The sequence below is a fragment of the Struthio camelus genome, chromosome 35 (genome assembly GCF_040807025.1).
Source record: "Struthio camelus isolate bStrCam1 chromosome 35, bStrCam1.hap1, whole genome shotgun sequence".
Classification (NCBI taxonomy): domain Eukaryota; kingdom Metazoa; phylum Chordata; class Aves; order Struthioniformes; family Struthionidae; genus Struthio; species Struthio camelus.
Window position 1 is genome coordinate 504,680 of NC_090976.1, and position 22,717 is coordinate 527,396.

The 22,717-nt window shown below is 73.2% G+C and overlaps 1 protein-coding gene across 5 annotated transcripts; it reads left to right on the forward strand.

Moving 5' to 3' along the window:
- The first annotated feature begins 1,904 nt into the window (after positions 1 to 1,904).
- EML3 (EMAP like 3) lies at positions 1,905 to 22,294 on the forward strand. Of its 5 annotated transcripts, none has more exons than XM_068923627.1 (23): positions 1,905 to 1,989; positions 3,103 to 3,249; positions 4,016 to 4,067; positions 4,151 to 4,354; positions 5,007 to 5,123; positions 5,194 to 5,258; positions 6,260 to 6,383; positions 7,239 to 7,388; positions 8,566 to 8,635; positions 9,768 to 9,878; positions 10,866 to 10,961; positions 11,092 to 11,184; positions 12,447 to 12,558; positions 13,258 to 13,409; positions 13,512 to 13,637; positions 15,533 to 15,664; positions 15,780 to 15,847; positions 15,921 to 16,009; positions 16,965 to 17,062; positions 18,049 to 18,136; positions 19,257 to 19,355; positions 19,442 to 19,572; positions 22,061 to 22,294. In XM_068923627.1, exons 1-23 carry the CDS (start codon positions 1,959 to 1,961, stop codon positions 22,238 to 22,240), a joined length of 2,535 nt encoding a protein of 844 aa, XP_068779728.1. In that variant the 5' UTR covers positions 1,905 to 1,958; the 3' UTR covers positions 22,241 to 22,294. The 5 variants fall into 5 exon arrangements, with proteins under 5 accessions (XP_068779728.1, XP_068779727.1, XP_068779730.1 ...); XM_068923626.1 differs by having other exon boundaries at positions 12,444 to 12,558; positions 22,061 to 22,293; XM_068923629.1 differs by having other exon boundaries at positions 9,822 to 9,878; positions 11,050 to 11,184; positions 12,444 to 12,558; positions 22,061 to 22,293.
- Positions 22,295 to 22,717: the final 423 nt, after the last annotated feature.

Below are 22,717 nucleotides of genomic sequence, written 5' to 3' on the forward strand. Positions count from 1 at the left end.
GCCCCCCAAGCAGCCCCCAATGGGGCCCTGGGTGCGTGTCCTGGCCCCGGGGGTGGGTGGGGGCCCCACCCGGGTGGGGGCCCCACCCCGCACCCCGGATGCCGCCGGGACGACACCCGCTTTCCGCCCCGGGAGAGAAGCGGGGGAGGGGGGGGCGGCCCGGACGCCTGGGCCCCCGGCCTCCCCACCCGCCTCCCCCGCAGCGCCATGGAGCCGCCGGCGGGACCCTTCTGCCCCGCGCCAGCCCTGGGGCAGCCGCCCCCCCCCCCGGGACCCCCCCGCCGCCTGGACCCCTTCACCCAGGTCTCCCCCCGCCGCCTGCCCGGCCAGGCCTGGGGGGCCGGGGCCCTGGCGTCCGGGCAGCCGGGCTGCGGCCCCCCCCTGGGCTACCTGTCGCTGCCCTACGGCGGCCCCCACCCCGAGCAGCCCCCCCCCGGCTGCCTCTACCAGCAGCTGCCGCCCTGCGGCCCCCCCGCGCCCTTCCCGGGCCCAGGTGAGCGCTTGGGGGGGGGGGCCCGGACGCCTGGGCCCGCTGCTCCTCCTTCGTGGAGTTGAAGGTTCTGGATGCCCCGGACACCTGGGCCCCCCGGACGCCTGGGTCCCCCAGGAGGAGTTGAGGGTCCCCCCCAGACACCAGGGCCCCCCGGACACCTGGGCCCCCCGGCCGCCTGGGTCCCCCAGCTGCACCCGGACGCCGGGGCCCTGCAGGTGTTGGGTGCTGCTGTACCCGGACGCCTGGGCCCCGCGGTCATCGGGCGCTGCTGCACCCGGACGCCTGGGCCCCGCGGGTGTTGGGTGCTGCTGTACCCGGACGCCTGGGCCCCGCGGTCATCGGGCGCTGCTGCACCCGGACGCCTGGGCCCCGCGGGTGTTGGGTGCTGCTGTACCCGGACGCCTGGGCCCCGCGGTCATCGGGCGCTGCTGCACCCGGACGCCTGGGCCCCGCGGGTGTTGGGTGCTGCTGTACCCGGACGCCTGGGCCCCGCGGTCATCGGGCGCTGCTGCACCCGGACGCCAGGGCCCCGTGGGCGCTGGGGCGGGGGGGGGGTGCTGGGGCGGCGTTTCGCTCTCGGGATGATTCGGGGCCGCCGGCGGCGCCCTTTGCGCTGGGCTTGGGGGGGGGCCGAGCCGCGGCGCCCCACTCATCCCGAGAGCGGCGGGCGGGGGCGGTGCTGGGGCCGCCCCCCTGCCCCATAGAGACCCTGCCCCATAGAGACCTGCCCCATAGGGACCCTGCCCCATAGGGGACCTGCCCCAGAGGGATCTGCCCCAGAGGGACCTGCCCCAGAGGGACCCTGCCCTAGAGGGACCTGCCCCAGAGGGACCCTGCCCCAGAGGGGACCCTGCCACATAGGGGACCTGCCCCATAGGGACCTGCCCCAGAGGGCCCTGCCCCAGAGGGGACCTGCCCCAGAGGGATCCTGCCCCATAGAGACCTGCCCCAGAGGGACCTGCCCCAGAGGGACCCTGCCCTAGAGGGACCTGCCCCAGAGGGACCCTGCCCCATAGGGACCCTGCCCCAGAGGGGACCTGCCCCAGAGGGCCCTGCCCCAGAGGGGACCTGCCCCATAGGGGACCTGCCCCAGAGGGACCTGCCCCATAGGGACCCTGCCCCATAGGGGACCTGCCCCAGAGGGCCCTGCCCCAGAGGGGACCTGCCCCATAGGGGACCTGCCCCAGAGGGACCTGCCCCATAGGGACCCTGCCCCAGAGGGGACCCTGCCCGACATCGCTCCCCCCCACAACAGGGGGCACCCGGACGCCTGGGCCCCTCCTTCCCCCCCCCCCGGCACCCTCGCGGCGCGGGGTGGTGGGCGCCGGACGCCGGGGCCCCTCGGACGCCTGGGCCCCCCCCCGGGGCCGCGAGGGGAAATGACTCGGCGCCGCGGCGCTTCCTGGGGCGGCCGGAGCCGGAGCCGGAGCCCGGGGCCTCGCATGGCCGCGGCCGCCCGCGCCCCATGGAGCCGCCGCCCGAGCCCCCCCCGTGTGGTGAGACCCGGCCGGGGGGCCCAGGCGTCCCAGCTTGGCGGGGGGGGGGGCCCAGGAGTCCCGGCCCGGCGGGGGGGCCCAGGAGTCCCGGCTCGACGGGGGGGGCCCAGGAGTCCCGGCTCGACGGGGGGGGGCCCAGGCGTCCCGGCCCAGCGTGGGGGGGCCCAGGAGTCCCGGCTTGGTGGGGGGGGCCCAGGAGTCCCGGCTTGGTGTGGGGGGGGGGGCCCAGGAGTCCCGGTTTGGTGTGGAGGGGCCCAGGCGTCCCGGCTTGGCGGGGGGGGGGGGCCCAGGAGTCCCCGTTTGGTGTGGAGGGGCCCAGGCGTCCCAGCTTGGCGTGGGGGGGGGCCCAGGAGTCCCGGCCCGGCGGGGGGGCCCAGGAGTCCCGGCTCGGTGTGGGGGGGGGGCCCAGGAGTCCCGGCACTCGCTGCCTCCCCAATGAGCCCAGGCGTCCGGGAGCCTCTTCTGCCTTCCCCAGCGCCCTCCTGATGCCGGGCAGGAGGGACCCAGGCGTCCGGGAGCCCCTGCGGGCCCAGGCGTCCTGGGGATGCTGTTTTGGGAGGAGGGGTGTGGAGGGTCTCATATCCCCCCACCCCCCCCGCCCCGAGCGCCTGGGCCCCGTGGGTTTGGGGGGGGGGAGCAGCTTCCTGCCGGGGTCACGAGCAAACCCACTCGGACGCCTGGGCCCCCCGTGAGGTGGATGGGGGGGTGGCAGCCGGACGCCTGGGCCCCCCGTGAGGTGGATGGGGGGTGGAAGCCGGACGCCTGGGCCCCCTGTGAAGTGGGTGTGGAGGTGGCAGCCGGACGCCTGGGCCCCCCATGGGTTGGATGGGGGGGTGGCAGCCAGACGCCTGGGCCCCCCATGGGGTGGATGGGGGGGTGGCAGCCGGACGCCTGGGCCCCCCATGACATGGGTGGGGGGGGTGGCAGCCGGACGCCTGGGTCCCCCATGATGTGGGTGGGGGTTGGCAGCCGGACGCCTGGGCCCCCCGTTGGGGAGCAGTGAGGGTCCATGGCAGGGAGCGGGGACCCCCGGACGCCTGGGTCCCCGGGGCAGCGCGGGAGCCCGCTGCGGGTCGTCGCGCCCGTGTCACGTCCGTGCCCGTCCGCGCGCAGGCGACGGCCCCCCGGCCCCCCAGCCCCTGGCCGGCCTGGAGCGGCGCCTGCGGGCGCAGGAGCAGGAGCTGACGCTGGTGAAGGCGGCGCTGGCGGACGCCCTGCGGAGACTCGGCCTCTGCGAGCGGCACCTCCCGCCGCCCCCCGGTGAGGGCGGGGGCTCCCGGACGCCTGGGCCCCTCCTGGGCTGGGGGGGCACCCGGACACCTGGGCCCCCTGGGGTTGGGGGGGCACCCGGACGCCTGGGCCCCCAGGGCAGGGGGTACCTGGACGCCTGGGCCCCCTGGGGTGGGGGGTCACCCGGACGCCTGGGCCCCTGGGTTGGGGGGTCACCCGGACGCCTGGGCCCTCTGGGGTGGGGGGGGCACCCAGACACCTGGGCCCTCTGGGGTGGGGGGTCACCCGGACGCCTGGGCCCCCGGGGCAGGGGGTACCCGGACGCCTGGGCCCCCGGGGCAGGGGGGCACCCGGACGCCTGGGCCCTCTGGGGTGGGGGGGTCACCCGGACGCCTGGGCCCTCTGGGGTGGGGGGGGCACCCAGACACCTGGGCCCTCTGGGGTGGGGGGTCACCCGGACGCCTGGGCCCCCGGGGCAGGGGGTACCCGGACGCCTGGGCCCCCGGGGCAGGGGGGCACCCAGACACCTGGGCCCTCTGGGGTGGGGGGTCACCCGGACGCCTGGGCCCTCTGGGGTGGGGGGGGCACCCAGACACCTGGGCCCTCTGGGGTGGGGGGTCACCCGGACGCCTGGGCCCCCGGGGCAGGGGGTACCCGGACGCCTGGGCCCTCTGGGGTGGGGGGGGCACCCGGACGCCTGGGCCCCCGGGGTGGGGGGGTCACCCGGACGCCTGGGCCCCCGGGGCGGGGGTGCCGCCGCTGGCTCTCAGCGTTCGACGTCTCTCCTGGTCGGCAGCCGCCGTGCCGGACCCGGCCGTGGGGCGCCCGCCGTCGCCCCCCAGCCCCAGGTAGGACCCCCCCCTCCCCGTCCCGCTGCCCCCCCCCACCGCGGCCCCGCTCACCGGCGCTCCGTCCGTCCGTCCGTCCGCAGCGCGGGGCCCCCCCGCGGCCCCGCCGTCAGCGTGGCGACGCAGACGGAGGCGCCGGGCTGCGGCCGGGGGGGTCCCGAGGAGCCGGCGCCGCCCGGCTCCCCCCCGTGCCCCCCCCCGGCCTCCCCCGAGCCCCCGGCCGAGACGGGAAACGCCGGCTCCGCCGCGACCCCCAGCCCGGCCCTGCGCGGACCCCGCAAAGAGCTGTGAGCATTCGGGGTTGGGGGGGGGGACCGGACGCCTGGGCCCACTGGGGGGGGGTGTCTGCCGGGGGAGTATGGGGGGAGTAGGGGGGGCCGCCCGGACGCCTGGGCCTGGTTTGGGGGCATCCCGGGAGGGCGGTGGGGTCCGCCCGGACGCCTGGGCCCGGTTTGGGGCCGTCCCGGGAGGGCGGTGGGGGCCGCCCGGACGCCTGGGCCCGCTGGGGGGCGTCCCAGGAGGGCAGTGGGGGCCGCCCGGACGCCTGGGCCCGGTTTGGGGCTGTCCCGGGAGGGCGGTGGGGGCCACCCGGACGCCTGGGCCTGGTTTGGGGGCGTCCCGGGAGGGCGGTGGGGGCCGCCCGGACGCCTGGGCCCGGTTTGGGGGCGTCCCGGGAGGGCGGTGGGGGCCGCCCGGACGCCTGGGCCCGCTGGGGGGCGTCCCAGGAGGGCGGTGGGGGCCGCCCGGACGCCTGGGCCCGGTTTGGGGCTGTCCCGGGAGGGCGGTGGGGGCCGCCCGGACGCCTGGGCCCGGTTTAGGGGCGTCCCGGGAGGGCGGTGGGGGCCGCCCGGACGCCTGGGCCCGGTTTAGGGGCGTCCCGGGAGGGCGGTGGGGGCCGCCCGGACGCCTGGGCCCACCGTGACCCCCCGCCCGGGGCAGCCTGCGCAGGAACAGCTCCTCGGACAAACCCGACAAGGCCAAGACCCGGCAGCGCCTGAGCAAGAAAGCGGCGTCGGCCGCCAACCTGCTGCTGCCGGCGGCGGGTGGCGGGGACAGGTGAGGTCCCCGCCGTCCCCCTTGTCCCCGCCGTCGTCACCAGCTGCTGACGCCCGCTCTCGCCTTGCAGCCGCCTGCGGGAGCCTTCGGCCGCCCCCGGGCCGTCGGGATCGCGGCGCGGCGCCTACAACCTGGGTGAGCAATGGCGGCGGCGATGGCGGCGGCGGTGGTGGCGGTGGTGGTGGCGGTGATGGTGGTGGCGATGGTGTTGGTGATGGCGGTGATGGCGGTGATGGTGGTGGCAATGGTGGTGGTGATGGCGGTGATGGTGGTGGTGATGGTGGTGGCAATGGTGGTGATGGTGGTGATGGTGGTGGTGATGGTGGCGATGGCGGTGGCGATGGTGGTGGTGATGGCGGTGATGGCGGTGATGGTGGTGGTGATGGTGGTGGTGATGGCGGTGACGGTGGTGGTGATGGTGGTGGCGATGGTGGTGGTGATGGCGGTGATGGTGGTGGTGATGGTGGTGGCGATGGTGGTCATGGCGGTGATGGTGGTGGCGATGGTGTTGGTGATGGCGGTGATGGCGGTGATGGTGGTGGTGATGGCGGTGATGGTGGTGGTGATGGTGGTGGCGATGGTGGTGGTGATGGCGGTGATGGTGGTGGCGATGGTGGTGGTGATGGCGGTGATGGCGGTGATGGTGGTGGTGATGGCGGTGATGGTGGTGGTGATGGTAGTGGCAATAGTGGTGGTGATGGCGGTGATGGTGGTGGCGATGGTGGTGGTGATGGCGGCGATGGCGGTGATGGTGGCGATGGTGGTGATGGCGGTGATGGTGGTGGCGATGGTGGCGGCGATGGCGGTGATGGTGGCGGTGATGGTGGTGGCAATGGTGGTGGTGATGGCGGTGATGGTGGTGGTGATGGTGGTGGCAATGGTGGTGATGGCGGTGATGGTGGTGGCGATGGTGTTGGTGATGGCGGTGATGGCGGTGATGGTGGTGGTGATGGTGGTGATGGTCGTGGTGATGGTGGCGGCGATGGCGGTGATGGTGGTGGTGATGGTGGTGGCGATGGCGATGGCGGTGATGGTGGTGGCGATGGTGGTGATGGCGGCGATGGTGGTGGCGGCGATGGCGACGGTGGCGGCGGCGGTGGCCGCGTCCCCCGCTCCCCGCTGACGCCCCCCCGCAGAGGGCATGTCGGTGCGCATGTTCCTGCGCGGGCGGCCCATCACCATGTACATCCCCTCCGGCGTCTGCAACTACGAGGAGCTGCGGGCCGAGCTGCCCGCCCGGCGCCTCCAGCTCGACTGGGTGTATCCTGCCCCGGCGTCCCCGGGCCCCACGTGGCCCCCGAGCCCGCCGCCGGGATGTCTCTGTCCCCGCGCTTGAGGTGGCCGAGGCGTCCCCGTCGCTGGGATGGAGATGTTTCTGTCCCCGAGACGTCCCCGGGACCGAGACGTCCATGTCCCCTGGGCCAAGATGTCTCCAGGGCTGAGATGTCCCCATCCCTAGTGCCAGGATGTCCCCAAGACCGAGATGTTTCCAGGGCTGAGATGTCCCCATCCTTGGGACCAAGATGTCCCCATCCCTGGGGCCGGGATGTCCCCAAGACCGAGATGTCTCCAGGACTGAGATGTCCCCAAGATCAGGAGCTGTCCAGGCCCAAGCTGTCCCCATCCTTGAGTCCAAGATGTTCCCCATCCCTGGGACCGAGACATCCCTATCCTTAGTGCTGAGATGTCCCCAAGACCAGGATGTCCCCAAGACCAGGATGTCCCCAACACTGAGACGTCCCCAAGACAGATGTTTCCAGGGCCGAGACATCCCCATTCTTGGGACCAAGATGTCCCCAAGACCAGGATGTCCCCAACACCGAGACATCCCTATTTCTGGGACTGAGACGTCCCCATGACGTCCCCAAGCCCAAGACGCCCCCATCCTTGGGGCCGGGATGTCCCCAAGACCAGGATGTCTCCAGGGCCGAGATGTCCCCGAGACTGAGATGTCTCCAGGGATGAGACGTCCCCATCCTCGGGACCGAGACGTCCCCATCCCTAGTGCCAGGACGTCCCCAAGCCCAAGACGTCGCCATCGCTGGGGCCGGGATGTCCCTGTCCCCGCCCCGCGACGTCCCCGTGCCCGTGGTGTCGCTCCTTGACGGCGCCCAGCTACGGCTACCGGGGCCGCGACAGCCGCTCCAACCTCTACGTGCTGGCCTCGGGCGAGCTGGTCTACTTCATCGCCTGCGCCGTGGTGCTCTTCCACGTGGCGCGCCGGCGCCAGCGCCACTACCTGCGCCACACCGACTGCGTGCGCTGGTCAGCCCCCGGCCACGGGGAGGGGGCGGGACAGGGACTGGGGTGGCCATGGGGACGTCCCATGGGGACCCCGTGGGGGCCATGGGGAGAGGGACAAGGATGGCCATGGGGATGGGGATGGGATGGGGTTGGGATGGGGTTGGGGACGGGATAGGGACAAGGATGGCCATAGGGATGGGGACAAGGATGGGGATGGGCATGAGATGGGGACGAGATGGGGACGGGATGAGGACTGGATGGGGTGGCCATGGGGATGGGATGGGGATGGGTTGGGGACAAGGATGGGGATGGGTTGGGAACAAGGATGGGGATGGGATGGGATGGGGATGGGGACGGGATGGCCATGGGGATGGGTTGGGGACAAGGATGGCCATAGGGATGGGATGGGGATGGGTTGGGAACAAGGATGGCTGTAGGGATGGGATGGGATGGGGATGCGATGAGGGTGGGATGGGATGGGGACGGGATGGGATGGGGATGGGGACAAGGGTGGCCATGGCAATGGGATGGGGACTGGATGGGATGGGAACAAGGGTGGCCATGGTGATGGGATGGGGACGGGATGGGGATGGGATGGGGACGGGATGGGATGGGGATGGGGACAAGGGTGGCCATGGCGATGGGATGGGGATGGGGACAAGGGTGGCCATGGGGATGGGATGGGGACGGGATGGGGACGGGATGGGATGGGGATGGGGACAAGGGTGGCCATGGCGATGGGATGGGGATGGGATGGGGACGGGATGGGGACGGGATGGGATGGGGATGGGGACAAGGGTGGCCATGGCGATGGGATGGGGACGGGATGGGGACGGGATGGGATGGGGATGGGGACAAGGGTGGCCATGGCGATGGGATGGGGATGGGATGGGGACGGGATGGGGACGGGATGGGATGGGGATGGGGACAAGGGTGGCCATGGCAATGGGATGGGGACGGGATGGGGACGGGACGGGATGGGGATGGGGACAAGGGTGGCCATGGGGATAGGGTGGGGATGGGACTGGGAGAGGATGGGGACAGGATGGGAACAGGGATGGGACGGGGACGAGGATGGGACAGGAGGGAACGGGACGGAATGGGGACGGGGACGGGACGGGGACGGGACGGGGACGGGTGGGATGGGGAGGGGAGGGGACGTCCCGCCGCCCGGGCTGACGCGCTGCCGCTCCCGCAGCCTCTCCGTGCATCCCGACAGGGTCCGCGTGGCCACCGGGCAGGCGGCCGGCGTCGACAAGGACGGGAAGGTACCGGGCGCGGCGGGACACGGGACGCGTGTCTGTCCCTGTGCAGTCGGACGCGGCATGCCCGGGGGGATGCGGGATGCCCGGGGGGATGCGGGATGCCCGGGGGGATGTGGGATGCGGGATGCCCAGGGGGATGCGGGATGCGGGATGCCCGGGGGGATGCGGGATGCGGGATGCCCGGGGGGATGCGGGATGCCCGGGGGGATGCGGGATGCGGGATGCCCAGGGGGATGCAGGATGCCCAGGGGGATGCGGGATGCCCAGCGGGATGCGGGATGCGGGATGCAGGATGCCCAGGGGGATGCAGGATGCCCAGGGGGATGCGGGATGCCCAGGGGGATGCGGGATGCAGGATGCCCGGGGGGATGCGGGATGCCCAGGGGGATGTGGGATGCCGAGCAGGATGCGGGATGCCCGGGGGGATGTGGGATGCCCAGGGGGATGCAGGATGCCCAGGGGGATGCGGGATGCAGGATGCCCAGGGGGATGCGGGATGCGGGATGCCCGGGGGGATGTGGGATGCCCAGCAGGATGCGGGATGCCCAGGGGAATGCAGGATGCCCAGGGGGATGCGGGATGCCCAGCGGGATGCGGGATGCGGGATGCGGGATGCCCAGCGGGATGCGGGATGCCCAGGGGGATGTGGGATGCCCAGGGGGATGCGGGATGCCCAGGGGGATGTGGGATGCCCAGGGGGATGCGGGATGCCCAGGGGGATGTGGGATGCCCAGGGGGATGCGGGATGCGGGATGCCCGGGGGGATGCGGGATGCCCAGGGGGATGCGGGATGCCCAGTGGGATGCGGGATGCGGGATGCGGGATGCCCAGCGGGATGCGGGATGCCCAGGGGGATGCGGGATGCCCAGGAGGGGCTGGGGGGGGGGTCACATCACCGTGCCCGTCCCCGTGCAGGTCCCCGTCCCCGTGCCCCGTGCCCTGTGCGGGTGCCCGTGGGGGTCCCCATCCCCGTCCCCATGCCCATGCCTGTCCCCGCGCCCGTGGGGGTGCCCGTGGGGGTGCCCGTGGGGGTGCCGGCGGGGGTGCCCGCGCCCACGGGGGTGCCCGCGCCCGTGGGGGTGCCCGTGGGGGTGCCGGCGGGGGTGCCCGCGCCCACGGGCGGCCCGGCCCGCAGCCGCTGCAGCCGGTGGTGCACATCTGGGACTCGGCCACGCTGCTCACCCTGCAGCAGATCGGCCTGGGCAGCTTCGAGCGCGGCGTCGGCTCCTTGGCCTTCTCCACCGCCGTGAGTGCCGCGTCCCCCCCCCGGGGCGCCGCGTCCCCCCTGGGGTCCCATGTCCCCCCCCCGGGGTCCTGCGTCCCTCCCCGGGGTGCCATGTCCCCCCCCCCGGGCCCCGCGTCCCTCCCCGGGGCGCCGCGTCCCTCCCCTGGGGTCCCATGTCCCCCCCCCGGGGCACCGCGTCCCCCCCCGGGGCACCGCATCCCTCCCCGGGGGTCCCATGTCCCCTCCCCGGGGCCCCGCGTCCCTCCCCTGGGGTCCCATGTCCCCCCCCCGGGGCTCCGCGTCCCCCCCCCCAGACCCCACGTCCCCCCCCCAGGCCCCACGTCCCCCTCTCTGGACCCCTGCGTCCCCCCCGGGGCACTGCGTTCCCCCCCCCGGGGTGCCACATCCCCCCCCGGGGTCCCACGTCCCCCCCCCGGGGCCCCGCATCCCCCCCCCCAGGCCCCACGTCTCCCCTCTGGACCCCGTGTCCCCCCCGGGGCCCCGCGTTCCCCCCCCCCGGGGCCCCCACGTCCCCCCCCTCCCGGGCTCCACGTCCCCCCCCCAGGCTCCATGTCCCCCCTCGGGCCTCTGCATCCCCCCCTGGGCCCCCATGTCCCCCCCCCCCAGGCCTCCATGTCCCACCCCGGGCCCCACGCCCCCGCGTCCCCCCCAGCTACATCCACGTCCCCCCCCTACCCCCCACGTCCCCCCCCAGCTGTGTCCACATCCCCCTGGGCCTCCACGTCCCCCCCCCACCCCGGGCCCCGTATCCCCCCCCCCAGCTGCAGCCACGTCCCCCCCCCACCCCGGGGTTCCACATCCCCCCCCCCCGCAGGCCTCCACGTCCCCCCCCCCCAGGCCTCCACGTCCCCCCCCCCATCTGCATCCGCGTCCCCACCCCATCTCCATCCCCATCCCCGTCCCCCTGCGTGTCTGCATCTCCCCCCAAGTTGCATCCCCGTCCCCCCCCCCCCCGTTTCCCCCCCCCCGGCTGCCGGCCGGCCCCAGGACCAGGGCGCCTTCCTGTGCGTGGTCGACGACTCCAACGAGCACATGATGTCGGTGTGGGACTGCGCCCGCGGCACCAAGCAGGCCGAGGTCAAGGTGAGCGCCGGGGTGGGGGGGCGCCCGGACGCCTGGGCCCGCCGCCGGCCGCTCACCTGTGTCGTCCGTCCCCCCCCCGGCCCCGCAGAGCACCAACGAGTCGGTGCTGACGGTGGAGTTCAACCCCCAGGACAGCGGCAGCATCGTCACCGGCGGCAAGTCCCACGTCTACTTCTGGACCTGGAGCGGGGCGGCGCTCACCAAGAAGCAGGGCGTCTTCGGGGTGCGCCGGCCCGGCGGGGGGTGCTGGGGCGGCCGGGGGTGGGTGCTGCGGTGGGGGTGTCCTCGGGGTGGAGGGGGGCTCAGGATGGAGGTGTGCTCGGGATGGGTGCTGGGGTGGGTGCTGGGGTGGAGGTGTCTTGGGATGGAGGTGTCCCGGGATGGGTGCTGGGATGGGTGCTGGGGTGGAGGTGTCTTGGGATGGAGGTGTCCTGGGATGGGTGCTGGGGTGGGTGCTGGGATGGAGGTGTCCTGGGATGGGTGCTGGGGTGGGTGCTGGGGTGGGGGTGTCCTGGGATGGGTGCTGGGATGGGTGCTGGGGTGGGGGTGTCTTGGGATGGAGGTGTCCTGGGATGGGTGCTGGGGTGGGTGCTGGGATGGAGGTGTCCTGGGATGGGTGCTGGGATGGGTGCTGGGATGGGGGTGTCTTGGGATGGAGGTGTCCTGGGATGGGTGCTGGGGTGGGTGCTGGGATGGAGGTGTCCTGGGATGGGTGCTGGGATGGGTGCTGGGGTGGGGGTGTCTTGGGATGGAGGTGTCTTGGGATGGGTGCTGGGGTGGGGGTGTCTTGGGATGGAGGTGTCCCGGGATGGGTGCTGGGGTGGAGGTGTCCTCGGGATGGAGGTGTCCTGGGATGGGTGCTGGGGTGGGGGTGTCTTGGGATGGAGGTGTCTTGGGATGGGTGCTGGGGTGGGGGTGTCTTGGGATGGAGGTGTCCTGGGATGGGTGCTGGGATGGGTGCTGGGGTGGAGGTGTCTTGGGATGGGTGCTGGGATGGGTGCTGGGGTGGAGGTGTCTTGGGATGGAGGTGTCCCGGGATGGGTGCTGGGGTGGGGGTGTCTTGGAATGGAGGTGTCCCGGGATGGGTGCTGGGGTGGGTGCTGGGATGGAGGTGTCCTGGGATGGGTGCTGGGGTGGAGGTGTCTTGGGATGGAGGTGTCCCGGGATGGGTGCTGGGATGGGTGCTGGGGTGTCTTGGGATGGAGGTGTCTTGGGATGGGTGCTGGGATAGGGTGTCCCAGGCTGGGGTGACCTGGGATGGGTGCTGGGCTGGGTGTGGGGATGGAGGGGTGCCGGGATGGATGGGTGCCGGGCTGGGTGCCGGGCTGGGTGCCAGGACGAAGGGGTGCCGGGACGGAGAGGTGCCGGGACGGCTGGGTGCCGGGCTGGGTGCCAGGACGGCTGGGTGCCGGGACGGAGGGGTGCCGGGCTGGGTGCCGGGCTGGGTGCCGGGACGGGGTGCTCAGGCGCCGCCTCGCGCAGAAGTACAAGAAGCCCAAGTTCATCCAGTGCTTCATCTTCGACGCGGCCGGCGCCGTGCTGACGGGCGACTCCGAGGGCAACATCCTGACCTGGAGCCGGGCGCCCGGGGCCAAAGGTGCCGCCGGGCCGCCGGCCGCCCCTCGGCCCCGCGGCCGGACGGACGGACGGACGGGCGGGCAGGCGGATGGGGGCCGGGCGCGGCGGGGGGGGCGCCCGCAGCGATGCCGATGCGTCCGCGCGTCCGGCTCCGGAGCGGGACAGACGGACGGACGGCCCCGGGGCGGGATGACGGCACCGCGTCCGCGCGTCCTGCTCCGGAGCGGGACGGACGGACGGACGGCCCCGGGGCGGGATGACGCCGATGCGTCCGCGCGTCCTGCTCCGGAGCGGGACGGACGGACGGACGGCCCCGGGGCGGGATGGCGGCGCCGCGTCCGCGCGTCCGGCTCCGGAGCGGGACGGACGGACGGACGGCCCCGGGGCGGGATGGCGGCACCACGTCCGCGTGTCCTGCTCCGGAGCGGGATGGACGGACGGACGGCCCCGGGGCGGGATGATGCCGATGCGTCCGCGCGTCCGGCTCCGGAGCGGGACGGACGGACGGACGGCCCCGGGGCGGGATGATGCCGATGCGTCCGCGCGTCCGGCTCCGGAGCGGGACGGACGGACGGACGGACGGCCCCGGGGCGGGATGATGCCGATGCGTCCGCGCGTCCTGCTCCGGAGCGGGACAGACGGACGGACGGACGGCCGGGCGGCCCCGGGGCGGGATGATGCCGACGGGCGCCCGCCCGCCTCCCTGTCCCCCCCCCAGAGACGTACCGCATCGGCCAGCAGACGCGGGCGCACGAGGGCAGCGTCTTCGCCCTGCGCCTGCGCCGCGACGGCTCCGTGCTCAGCGGCGGCGGCAAGGACCGGCGCCTGCGGCTCTGGAGCCCGGCGCTGGCTCCGGTGCGCGAGGCCGAGGTGAGGGGCAGCCGGCCGGAGCGGGCGAACCGCTGCGTGCGTCGGGGGGGGGTCCCGTCGCTGAGACCCCCCCCCCCCCGCCACCTCCATCATCCGGCGCAGATCCCCGAGCGCTTCGGAGCCGTGCGGACCATCGCCGAGGGGGACGGCGCCGAGCTGCTGGTGGGCACCACCCGCAACGCCCTGCTCCGCGGCACCCTGGAGGCCGGATTCGCTCCCATCGTGCAGGTGCGAGGCGGGAAGCGGGCGGCGTTCCCGTCCCCGGAGATGGGCGGTGGTGGGGGGGGGTGTCGATCCCACCCCGGAGCTGGGGAGAGGGATGTCGTTCGCGGCCAGAGCCAGGGATTTGGGGGTGTCGATGCCGGCTGGAGCATCCCGGATCCAGAGCGTTGTTTCCGGCCGGAGCATCCTGGATCCGGGGCATCGCTGCCGGCTGGAGCATCCCGGATCCAGGGTGTCGATGCCGGCCAGAGCATCCCGGATCCAGGGTGTCACTGCCGGCTGGAGCATCCCGGATCCAGGGTGTCACTGCCGGCCGGAGCATCCTGGATCCGGAGCATCGCTGCCGGCTGGAGCATCCCAGATCCAGGGTGTCGATGCCGGCTGGAGCATCCCGGATCTGGAGCATCGCTGCCGGCCGGAGCATCCCAGATCCAGGGTGTCGATGCCGGCTGGAGCATCCCGGATCTGGAGCATCGCTGCCGGCCGGAGCATCCCAGATCCAGGGTGTCGATGCCGGCTGGAGCATCCTGGATCCGGAGCATCGCTGCCGGCTGGAGCATCCTGGATCCGGAGCATTGCTGCCGGCTGGAGCATCCTGGATCCAGGGTGTCACTGCCGGCCGGAGCATCCCGGATCCGGAGCATCGCTGCCGGCTGGAACATCCCGGATCCGGGGCATCGCTGCCGGCCGGAGCATCCCGGATCCAGGGTGTCGATGCCGGCCAGAGCATCCCGGATCCAGGGTGTCACTGCCGGCCGGAGCATCCTGGATCCGGAGCATCGCTGCCGGCTGGAGCATCCCAGATCCAGGGTGTCACTGCCGGCCGGAGCATCCTGGATCCGGAGCATCGCTGCCGGCTGGAGCATCCCAGATCCAGGGTGTCGATGCCGGCTGGAGCATCCCGGATCTGGAGCATCGCTGCCGGCCGGAGCATCCCAGATCCAGGGTGTCGATGCCGGCTGGAGCATCCTGGATCCGGAGCATCGCTGCCGGCTGGAGCATCCTGGATCCGGAGCATTGCTGCCGGCTGGAGCATCCTGGATCCAGGGTGTCACTGCCGGCCGGAGCATCCCGGATCCGGAGCATCGCTGCCGGCTGGAACATCCCGGATCCGGGGCATCGCTGCCGGCCGGAGCATCCCGGATCCAGGGTGTCGATGCCGGCCAGAGCATCCCGGATCCAGGGTGTCGATGCCGGCCAGAGCATCCCGGATCCAGGGTGTCACTGCCGGCCGGAGCATCCTGGATCCGGAGCATCGCTGCCGGCTGGAGCATCCCAGATCCAGGGTGTCACTGCCGGCCGGAGCATCCCGGATCCGGGGTGTCGATGCCGGCCAGAGCATCCCAGATCCAGGGTGTCACTGCCGGCCGGAGCATCCCGGATCCGGGGTGTCGATGCCGGCCAGAGCATCCCGGATCCAGGGTGTCACTGCCGGCCGGAGCATCCCGGATCCGGGGTGTCGATGCCGGCCAGAGCATCCCGGATCCAGGGTGTCACTGCCGGCCGGAGCATCCCGGATCCAGGGTGTCGATGCCGGCCAGAGCATCCCGGATCCAGGGTGTCACTGCCGGCCGGAGCATCCTGGATCCGGAGCATCGCTGCCGGCCGGAGCATCCCAGATCCAGGGTGTCGATGCCGGCTGGAGCATCCTGGATCCGGAGCATCGCTGCCGGCTGGAGCATCCTGGATCCGGAGCATTGCTGCCGGCTGGAGCATCCCGGATCCAGGGTGTCACTGCTGGCCGGAGCATCCCGGATCCGGGGCATCGCTGCCGGCCGGAGCATCCCGGATGCGGGGCATCATTCCCAGCCGGAGCATGCCGGATGCGGGGCCGGGGCAGGGAGGAAGGAGGCCGTGGGGCGGCTGCGGCGTGGCTCCAGCCGTTCGCTCTGCGCCCGCAGGGCCACACGGACGAGCTCTGGGGTTTGGCCACGCACCCGTCGCGCAGCCTCTTCCTCACCTGCGGCCACGACCGGCAGCTCTGCGTCTGGGACGCCCGGGAGCACGCCTTGGCCTGGAGCCTCGCGCTGGAGGTGCCGGGGGGCCGGGGGTGGTGGTGGTGGGGGGGGAGCCGGGATGGGGTGGGGGGAACGAAAACCCCGGGCTCCGGAGCCGACCTCCGACGCGTCGCTTCGCTCCCCACCGCAGGACGCCGGGCTCTGCGCCGACTTCCACCCCGGCGGCCACGTCCTGGCCGTGGGGCTGCAGACGGGACGGTGAGGGCCGGCGCCGGAGCGGCGGGAGCTCGGCCCGGCCGTAGCGCCCTCACCCGCCGCCTCCCGCCCGCAGCTGGCTGGTGCTGGACGCCGAGACGCGGCGGGTGCTGGCCGCCGGCTCCGACGGCAACGAGCAGCTCTCCGTGGTGCGCTACTCGCCAGGTGAGGACATCCCGCGGCCATCCCAGGTCCTTCCCGGCCTTCCTGGGTCCTTCTTGGCCATCCCATGGCCATCCCACAGCCATCTTGGGGCCTTCCCGGCCATCCCCCGGCCTTCCCAGGTCCTTCCTGGCCATCCCATGGACTTCATGGCTATCCCACGGCCTTCCCAGGTCCTTCCTGGCCTTCCCAGGTCCTTCCTGGCCATCCCATGGACTTCATGGCCATCCCACAGCCTTCCCAGGTCCTTCCTGGCCTTCCCAGGTCCTTCCTGGCCATCCCATGGACTTCATGGCCATCCCCCGGCCTTCCCGGGTCCTTCCCGGCCATCCCATGGACTTCCTGGCCATTCCATGGCCTTCACGGCCTTTCCCCGGCCTTCCTAGCCATCCCCCGGCCTTCCCATGGCCTTCCTGGGTCCTTCCTGGCCATCCCCCGGCCTTCCCGGGTCCTTCCTGGCCATCCCATGGACTTCATGGCCATCCCATGGCCTTCACGGCCTTTCCCACGGCCATCCCACAGCCATCCTGGGTCCTTCCCGGCCATCCCGCGGCCTTCCTGGGTCCTTCCCGGCCATGCCCTGGCCTTCCCCCAGCCTTCCCGGGTCCTTCCCAGCCATCCCATGGCCTTCCTGGGTCCTTCCTGGCCATCCCATGGACTTCCTGGCCAACCCATGGCCTTCACGGCCTTTCCCTGGCCTTCCTGGCCATCCCACAGCCTTCCCGGCCATCCCACGGTGTTCCTGGCCTTCCCACGACCTTCCCGGCCATCCCACGGCCTTCCCATGGCCTTCATGGCCATCCCACGGTGTTCCTGGCCTTCCCACGGCCTTCCCGGCCATCCCACGGCCTTCCCATGGCCTTCATGGCCATCCCTTGGTGTTCCTGGCCCTCCCGTGGCGGCGTTCCCAGCCGGCCGGCGCCGTCCCCGGCCCCACGGCGCCCCACTGCCTCTGCAGACGGTGAGTTCCTGGCCGTGGGCTCCCACGACAACGTCATCTACATCTACGGCGTGGGCGAGAGCGGGCGCAAGTACAGCCGCTTCGGGCGCTGCGCGGTGAGACCCCCCCATCCTGCCCCCCCTGATCCCGCCCCCCATCCTGCCCCCCATCCTGCCCCCCCGATCCCGCCCCCCCATCCTGCCCCCCTGATCCTGCTGACCCCATCCTGCCCCCATCCTGCCCCCCGATCCCGCTGCCCCCATCCTGCCCCCATCCTGCCCCCCCGATCCCGCTGCCCCCATCCTGCCCCCATCCTGCCCCCCCGATCCCGCTGCCCCCATCCCGCCCCCCATCCTGCCCCCCCGATCCCGCTGCCCCCATCCTGCCCCCATCCTGCCCCCCTGATCCCGCTGCCCCCATCCTGCCCCCCTGATCCCGCTGACCCCATCCCGCCCCCCATCCTGCCCCTATCCCGTCCCCCATCCCACTGCTCTGCTCCATCCTGCCAACCCTCGATCCCAGCACCCCGCTCCCCCCGTGTCCCCGTGTCCCCCCGTGTCCCCGCTCCCCCCATATCCCCGCTCCCCCCGACGTCCCCGCTCCCCCCCGACGTCCCCGCTCCCCCCGTGTCCCCGTGTCCCCGCTCCCCCCCGTGTCCCCGCTCCCCCCGACGTCCCCGCTCCCCCCATGTCCCCGTGTCCCTGCTCCCCCTGTGTCCCCGCTCCCCCCCGACGTCCCCGCTCCCCCCATATCCCCGCTCCCCCCATATCCCCGCTCCCCCCGACGTCCCCGCTCCCCCCGTGTCCCCGCTCCCCCCGTGTCCCCGCTCCCCCCGACGTCCCTGCTCCCCCCGCTCCCCCCGTGTCCCCGCTCCCCCCGTGTCCCCGCTCCCCCCGACGTCCCTGCTCCCCCCGCTTCCCCCGTGTCCCCGCTCCCCCCGACGTCCCCGCTCCCCCCGTGTCCCCGCTCCCCCCGACGTCCCTGCTCCCCCCGCTCCCCCCGTGTCCCCGCTCCCCCCGACGTCCCCGCTCCCCCCGTGTCCCCGCTCGCTGCCGTGTCCCGCCGGCTCCGGGCCGGGCGCTGAGGGCCGCCGGCGCCGCAGGGCCACTCCAGCTTCATCACCCACCTGGACTGGTCCAAGGACGGGCGCTTCATCATGTCCAACTCGGGCGACTACGAGATCCTCTACTGTGAGCGGGGCCGGGGGGCTCGGGGGGCTCCGGGGGGGTCTGGGGGGGCTGGGGGGCTCGGGGGGGGGCTCAGGGGGGCTCCGGGGGACTCGGAGGACTCCAGGGGGAGCTCGGGGGGGCTCCGGGGGGACTCGGAGGGCTCAGGGGGCTCCAGGGGGGGCTCGGGGGGCTCCGGGGGGAGCTCGGGGGGGCTCCGGGGGCACTCGGAGGGCTCGGGGGGCTCCGGGGGGGCTCCAGGGGGGGCTCAGGGGGACTCCGGGGGGACTCGGAGGGCTCCGGGGACTTGGGGGTGCTCTGGGGGGCTCCAGGGGGGCTTGGGGGGGGTTCAGAGAGCTCAGGGGGGCTCAAGGGGCTCTGGGGGGGGTCTGGGGGGGCTCCAGGGCGGCTCAGGGGGCTCTGGGGGGGTCTGGGGGACTCCGGGGACTCAGGGGGGCTCAAGGGGGCTCTGAGGGGGGCTCAGAGGGGCTCGGGGGGCTCAGAGGGGCTCTGGGGGCTCTGGGGGGGCTCCAGGGTGCTCGGGGGGCTTGGGGGGCTCAAGGGGGCTCCGGGGGGGCTCAGAGGGGCTCTGGGGGCTCTGGGGGGGGTCCAGGGTGCTCAGGGGGGCTCGGGGGGGCTCAGAGGGGCTCTGGGGGCTCGAGGGGGCTCCAGGGAGCTCAGGGGGGCTTGGGGGACTCGGGGGGGCTCAAGGGGGCTCGGGGGGGCTCGGGGGGCTCAAGGGGGCTCCGGGGGGGCTCAGAGGGGCTCTGGGGGCTCTGGGGGGGCTCCAGGGTGCTCAGGGGGGCTCGGGGGGCTCAAGGGGGCTCGGGGGGACTCGGGGGGCTCAAGGGGGCTCCGGGGGGGCTCAGAGGGGCTCTGGGGGCTCGAGGGGGCTCCAGGGAGCTCAGGGGAGCTTGGGGGACTCGGGGGGGCTCAAGGGGGCTCGGGGGGGCTCAAGGGGTCTCTGGGGGGGCTCAAGGGGGCTCCGGGGGGGGCTCAGAGGGGCTCTGGGAGCTCGAGGGGGCTCCAAGGAGCTCGGGGGGGCTCAGGGGGGGATCTGGGGGGGGGGGCTCCAAGGCGGGGGCTCGGGGTGGGGTGGGGGGGACGCTCCGCCGGCGCCTCCCTCCGCCCCCCCGGCCCGCAGGGGACGTGGCCGGCGGCTGCAAGCTGCTGCGCAACCGCTTCGAGAGCCGCGACCGCGAGTGGGCCACCTACACCTGCGTGCTGGGCTTCCACGTCTTCGGTAGGGCCCCCGCGCGTGCACGCGTGTGCGTGTGCCCCCCCCCCGCCCCCCCGGCCCCCCGGCCGCGCTCACGGCGCCCCGCGCAGGCGTCTGGCCCGACGGCTCCGACGGCACCGACATCAACTCGCTGTGCCGCTCGCACGACGAGCGCGTGGTGGCCGTGGCCGACGACTTCTGCAAGGTTCATCTCTTCCAGTACCCCTGCGCCCGGCCCAAGGTCAGCCCGGGGCGCCCGTGGGCCGGGCACACGCGTGTGCGGGCGGTGGGGGGCATGCACACGCGTGTGCGGGTGGGGGGGTGCACGCACATGTGTGTGCGGGGAGGGAGGTGCATGCACACGCGTGTGCAGGGAGGGGGGGTGCATACACATGTGTGCGGGGAGGGAGGGTGCACGCACACGCGTGTGCAGGGAGGGAGGTGCATGCACACGCGTGTGCGGGGAGGGGGGTGCACGCACACGCGTGTGCGGGGAGGGAGGTGCATGCACACGCGTGTGCGGGGAGGGGGGTGCACGCACATGTGTGCGGGCAGGGAGGGTGCACGCACACGTGTGTGCAGGCAGGGGAGTGCACGCACACGCGTGTGTGGGGAGGGGGGTGCATGCACACGTGTGTGTGCAGAGGGGGGGTGCACGCACACACGTGTGCGGGGAGGGGGGTGCACGCAGACGTGTGCGGGGAGGGAAGTGCATGCACACGCGTGTGCGGGGAGGGGGGTGCATGCACACGTGTGGGGGCAGGGAGGGTGCACGCACATGTGTGCGGGCAGGGAGGGTGCACGCACACGCGTGTGTGGGGAGGGGGGTGCACGCACACACGTGTGCAGGGGGAGGGTGCATGCACACGTGTGTGTGCAGAGGGGGGTGCATGCACACGCGTGTGCGGGGAGGGGGGTGCACGCACACGCGTGTGCAGGGTGGGGGTGCACGCACACGCGTGTGCGGGGGGGGTGCATGCACACGTGTGCGGGGAGGGGGGTGCACACACACGCGTGTGGGCGGTGCATGCACGCGCACGGGCACAGGTTTGCGGGGGGGAGGCGGCGGGAGCACGTTTGCAAAGGGAGCGCGCGCACACGCGTGTGCAAAGGGAGGGCATGGTTGTGCGCACGGGGAGAGTGTGTGTGTGTGCATGTGTGCAGGCATGTGTGCACAGGGAGGACACGCGTGCGTGTGCGCACGGGGAGAGCGTGTGTGCACAGAGAGGACACGCGTGTGCATGTGCACAAAGAGAGCACGCATGCACGAGAAAGATGTGTGCGTGTGTGCGCGTGGGGAGGACACGTGTGCGCGTCTGCACGAGGAGACCATGCATGCGTGTGCAGAAAGGACGTGTGCGTGTGCACGAGGAGACCATGCATGCGTGTGTGCGCAGAAAGGACACACGTGTGCATGTGCATGGGCAGAGCCTGCATGCGTGTGTGTGTGTGTGTGTGTGTGCATGTGTGTGTGCAGGAAGGACACGCGTGTGCACGTGCACGACCAGAGCATGCACGTGTGCGTGTGTGTAGGAGGGACACGCGTGTGCACAAGCAGAGCATGCATGCACGTGTGTGTGTGTGTGCAGGAAGGACACGTGCACGCGCGTGTGTGTGTATTAAGGACATGTGTGTGCGTGTGCACGAGGAGAGCCTGCATGCACGTGTGTGCATATGCAGGAAGGACATGCGTGTGCGTGTGCATGAGCAGAGCATGCACGTGTGCGTGTGCAGGAAGGACACGTGTGTGCCTGTGTGTGCAGGAAGGACACACATGCGCGTGTGTGTGTGTGTGCAGGAAGGACAGGTGTGTGCGTGTGCAGGGGCACAGCACGCACGTGTGCGTGTGTGCAGCAAGGACACACGTGTGTGTGCGTGCGTGCAGGAAGGACACGCGTGTGCGCGTGCGTACAGGAAGGACGCGCGTGGGCGTGTGCACGAGCACAGCATGCACGTGTGCGTGTGTGCAGCAAGGACACACGTGTGCGTGTGTGTGCAGTAAGGACGCGCGTGTGTGTGTGTGTGCAGGAAGGACACACGTGTGCATGTGTGTGTGCAGCAAGGACACACACATGCGTGTGTGCGTGCAGGAAGGACACGCGTGGGCGTGTGCATGCAGGAAGGACACGTGTGTGTGTGCGTGCAGGAAGGACACGTGTGTGTGTGTGCACAAGCACAGCATGCACGTGTGCGTGTGTGCAGCAAGGACACGTGTGTGTGTGTGTGTGTGTGTGTGTGTGTGTGTGTGCAGTAAGGACACGCGTGTGCGTGCATGAAGGACGCGCGTGGGCGTGCAGGAAAGACGCGCGTGGGCGCGTGCGTGCAGGAAGGACACGCGTGTGCGTGCAGGAAGGACGCGCGTGGGCGTGTGCACGAGCACAGCATGCACGTGTGTGTGTGTGCAGGAAGGACACGCGTGTGCGTGCAGGAAGGACACGCGTGGGCGTGTGCACGAGCACATCATGCACGTGTGCGTGTGTGCAGCAAGGACACGCGTGTGCGCGTGCGTGCAGGAAGGACGCGCGTGGGCGTGCAGGAAGGACGCGCGTGGGCGCGTGCAGGCGCAGAGCGGGCGGCGCGTGCCGGCCGCGGGGCGAGCAGGCTCGTGCGCATGCGCGCGGGCGGGCGGGCGGGCGGGGGGGGGCGGAGGCAGGGAGGGCGGCGCGCGGGCGTGGCCTCGCCGCCCCGCCCCCCGGCCCATCCGCCGGTGCCGACGGCCGTGCGCGCAGGCGCCGAGTCACGTGTACGGCGGGCACGGGAGCCACGTGACCAACGTGCGGTTCAGCCACGACGACGCGCACCTGGTGTCGCTGGGCGGCAAAGACACCAGCGTCTTCCAGTGGCGGGTGCTGGGCGGGCCGCGCCGCCGCTCCCTGCCCGGCCCCGCCGACGGCCCCGAGCCCGCCTAGCGCCCGCCCCAATAAAAACCCGGCGGCACCGCCACCCTCCGGCTCCTCCCTCCTTCGCCGCCGCCGTTCCCGAGCCGCTTCCGCAGCGGCCCCAGGGGACTCCCGAAAGAGCCGGGGGGGGGGTCGGGAAAGAGCCGAGGGGGGGTCGGGAATAGCCGAGGGGGGGTCGGGAAAGAGCCGGGGGGGCTCCGGAAAGAGCCGAAGGGGCTCCGGAAAGAGCCGAGCGGGGCCCGGAAAGAGCCGAGGGGCCCCGGAAAGAGCCGAGGGGCCCCGGAAAGAGCCGAGGGGGCTCCGGAAAGAGCCGAGGGGGCTCCGGAAAGAGCCGAGGGGGCCCCGGGAAGAGCCGAGCGGGGCCCGGAAAGAGCCGAGGGGGCTCCGGAAAGAGCCGAGGGGGCTCCGGAAAGAGCCGAGGGGCCCCGGAAAGAGCCGAGGGGGCTCCGGAAAGAGCCGAGCGGGGCCCGGAAAGAGCCGAGCGGG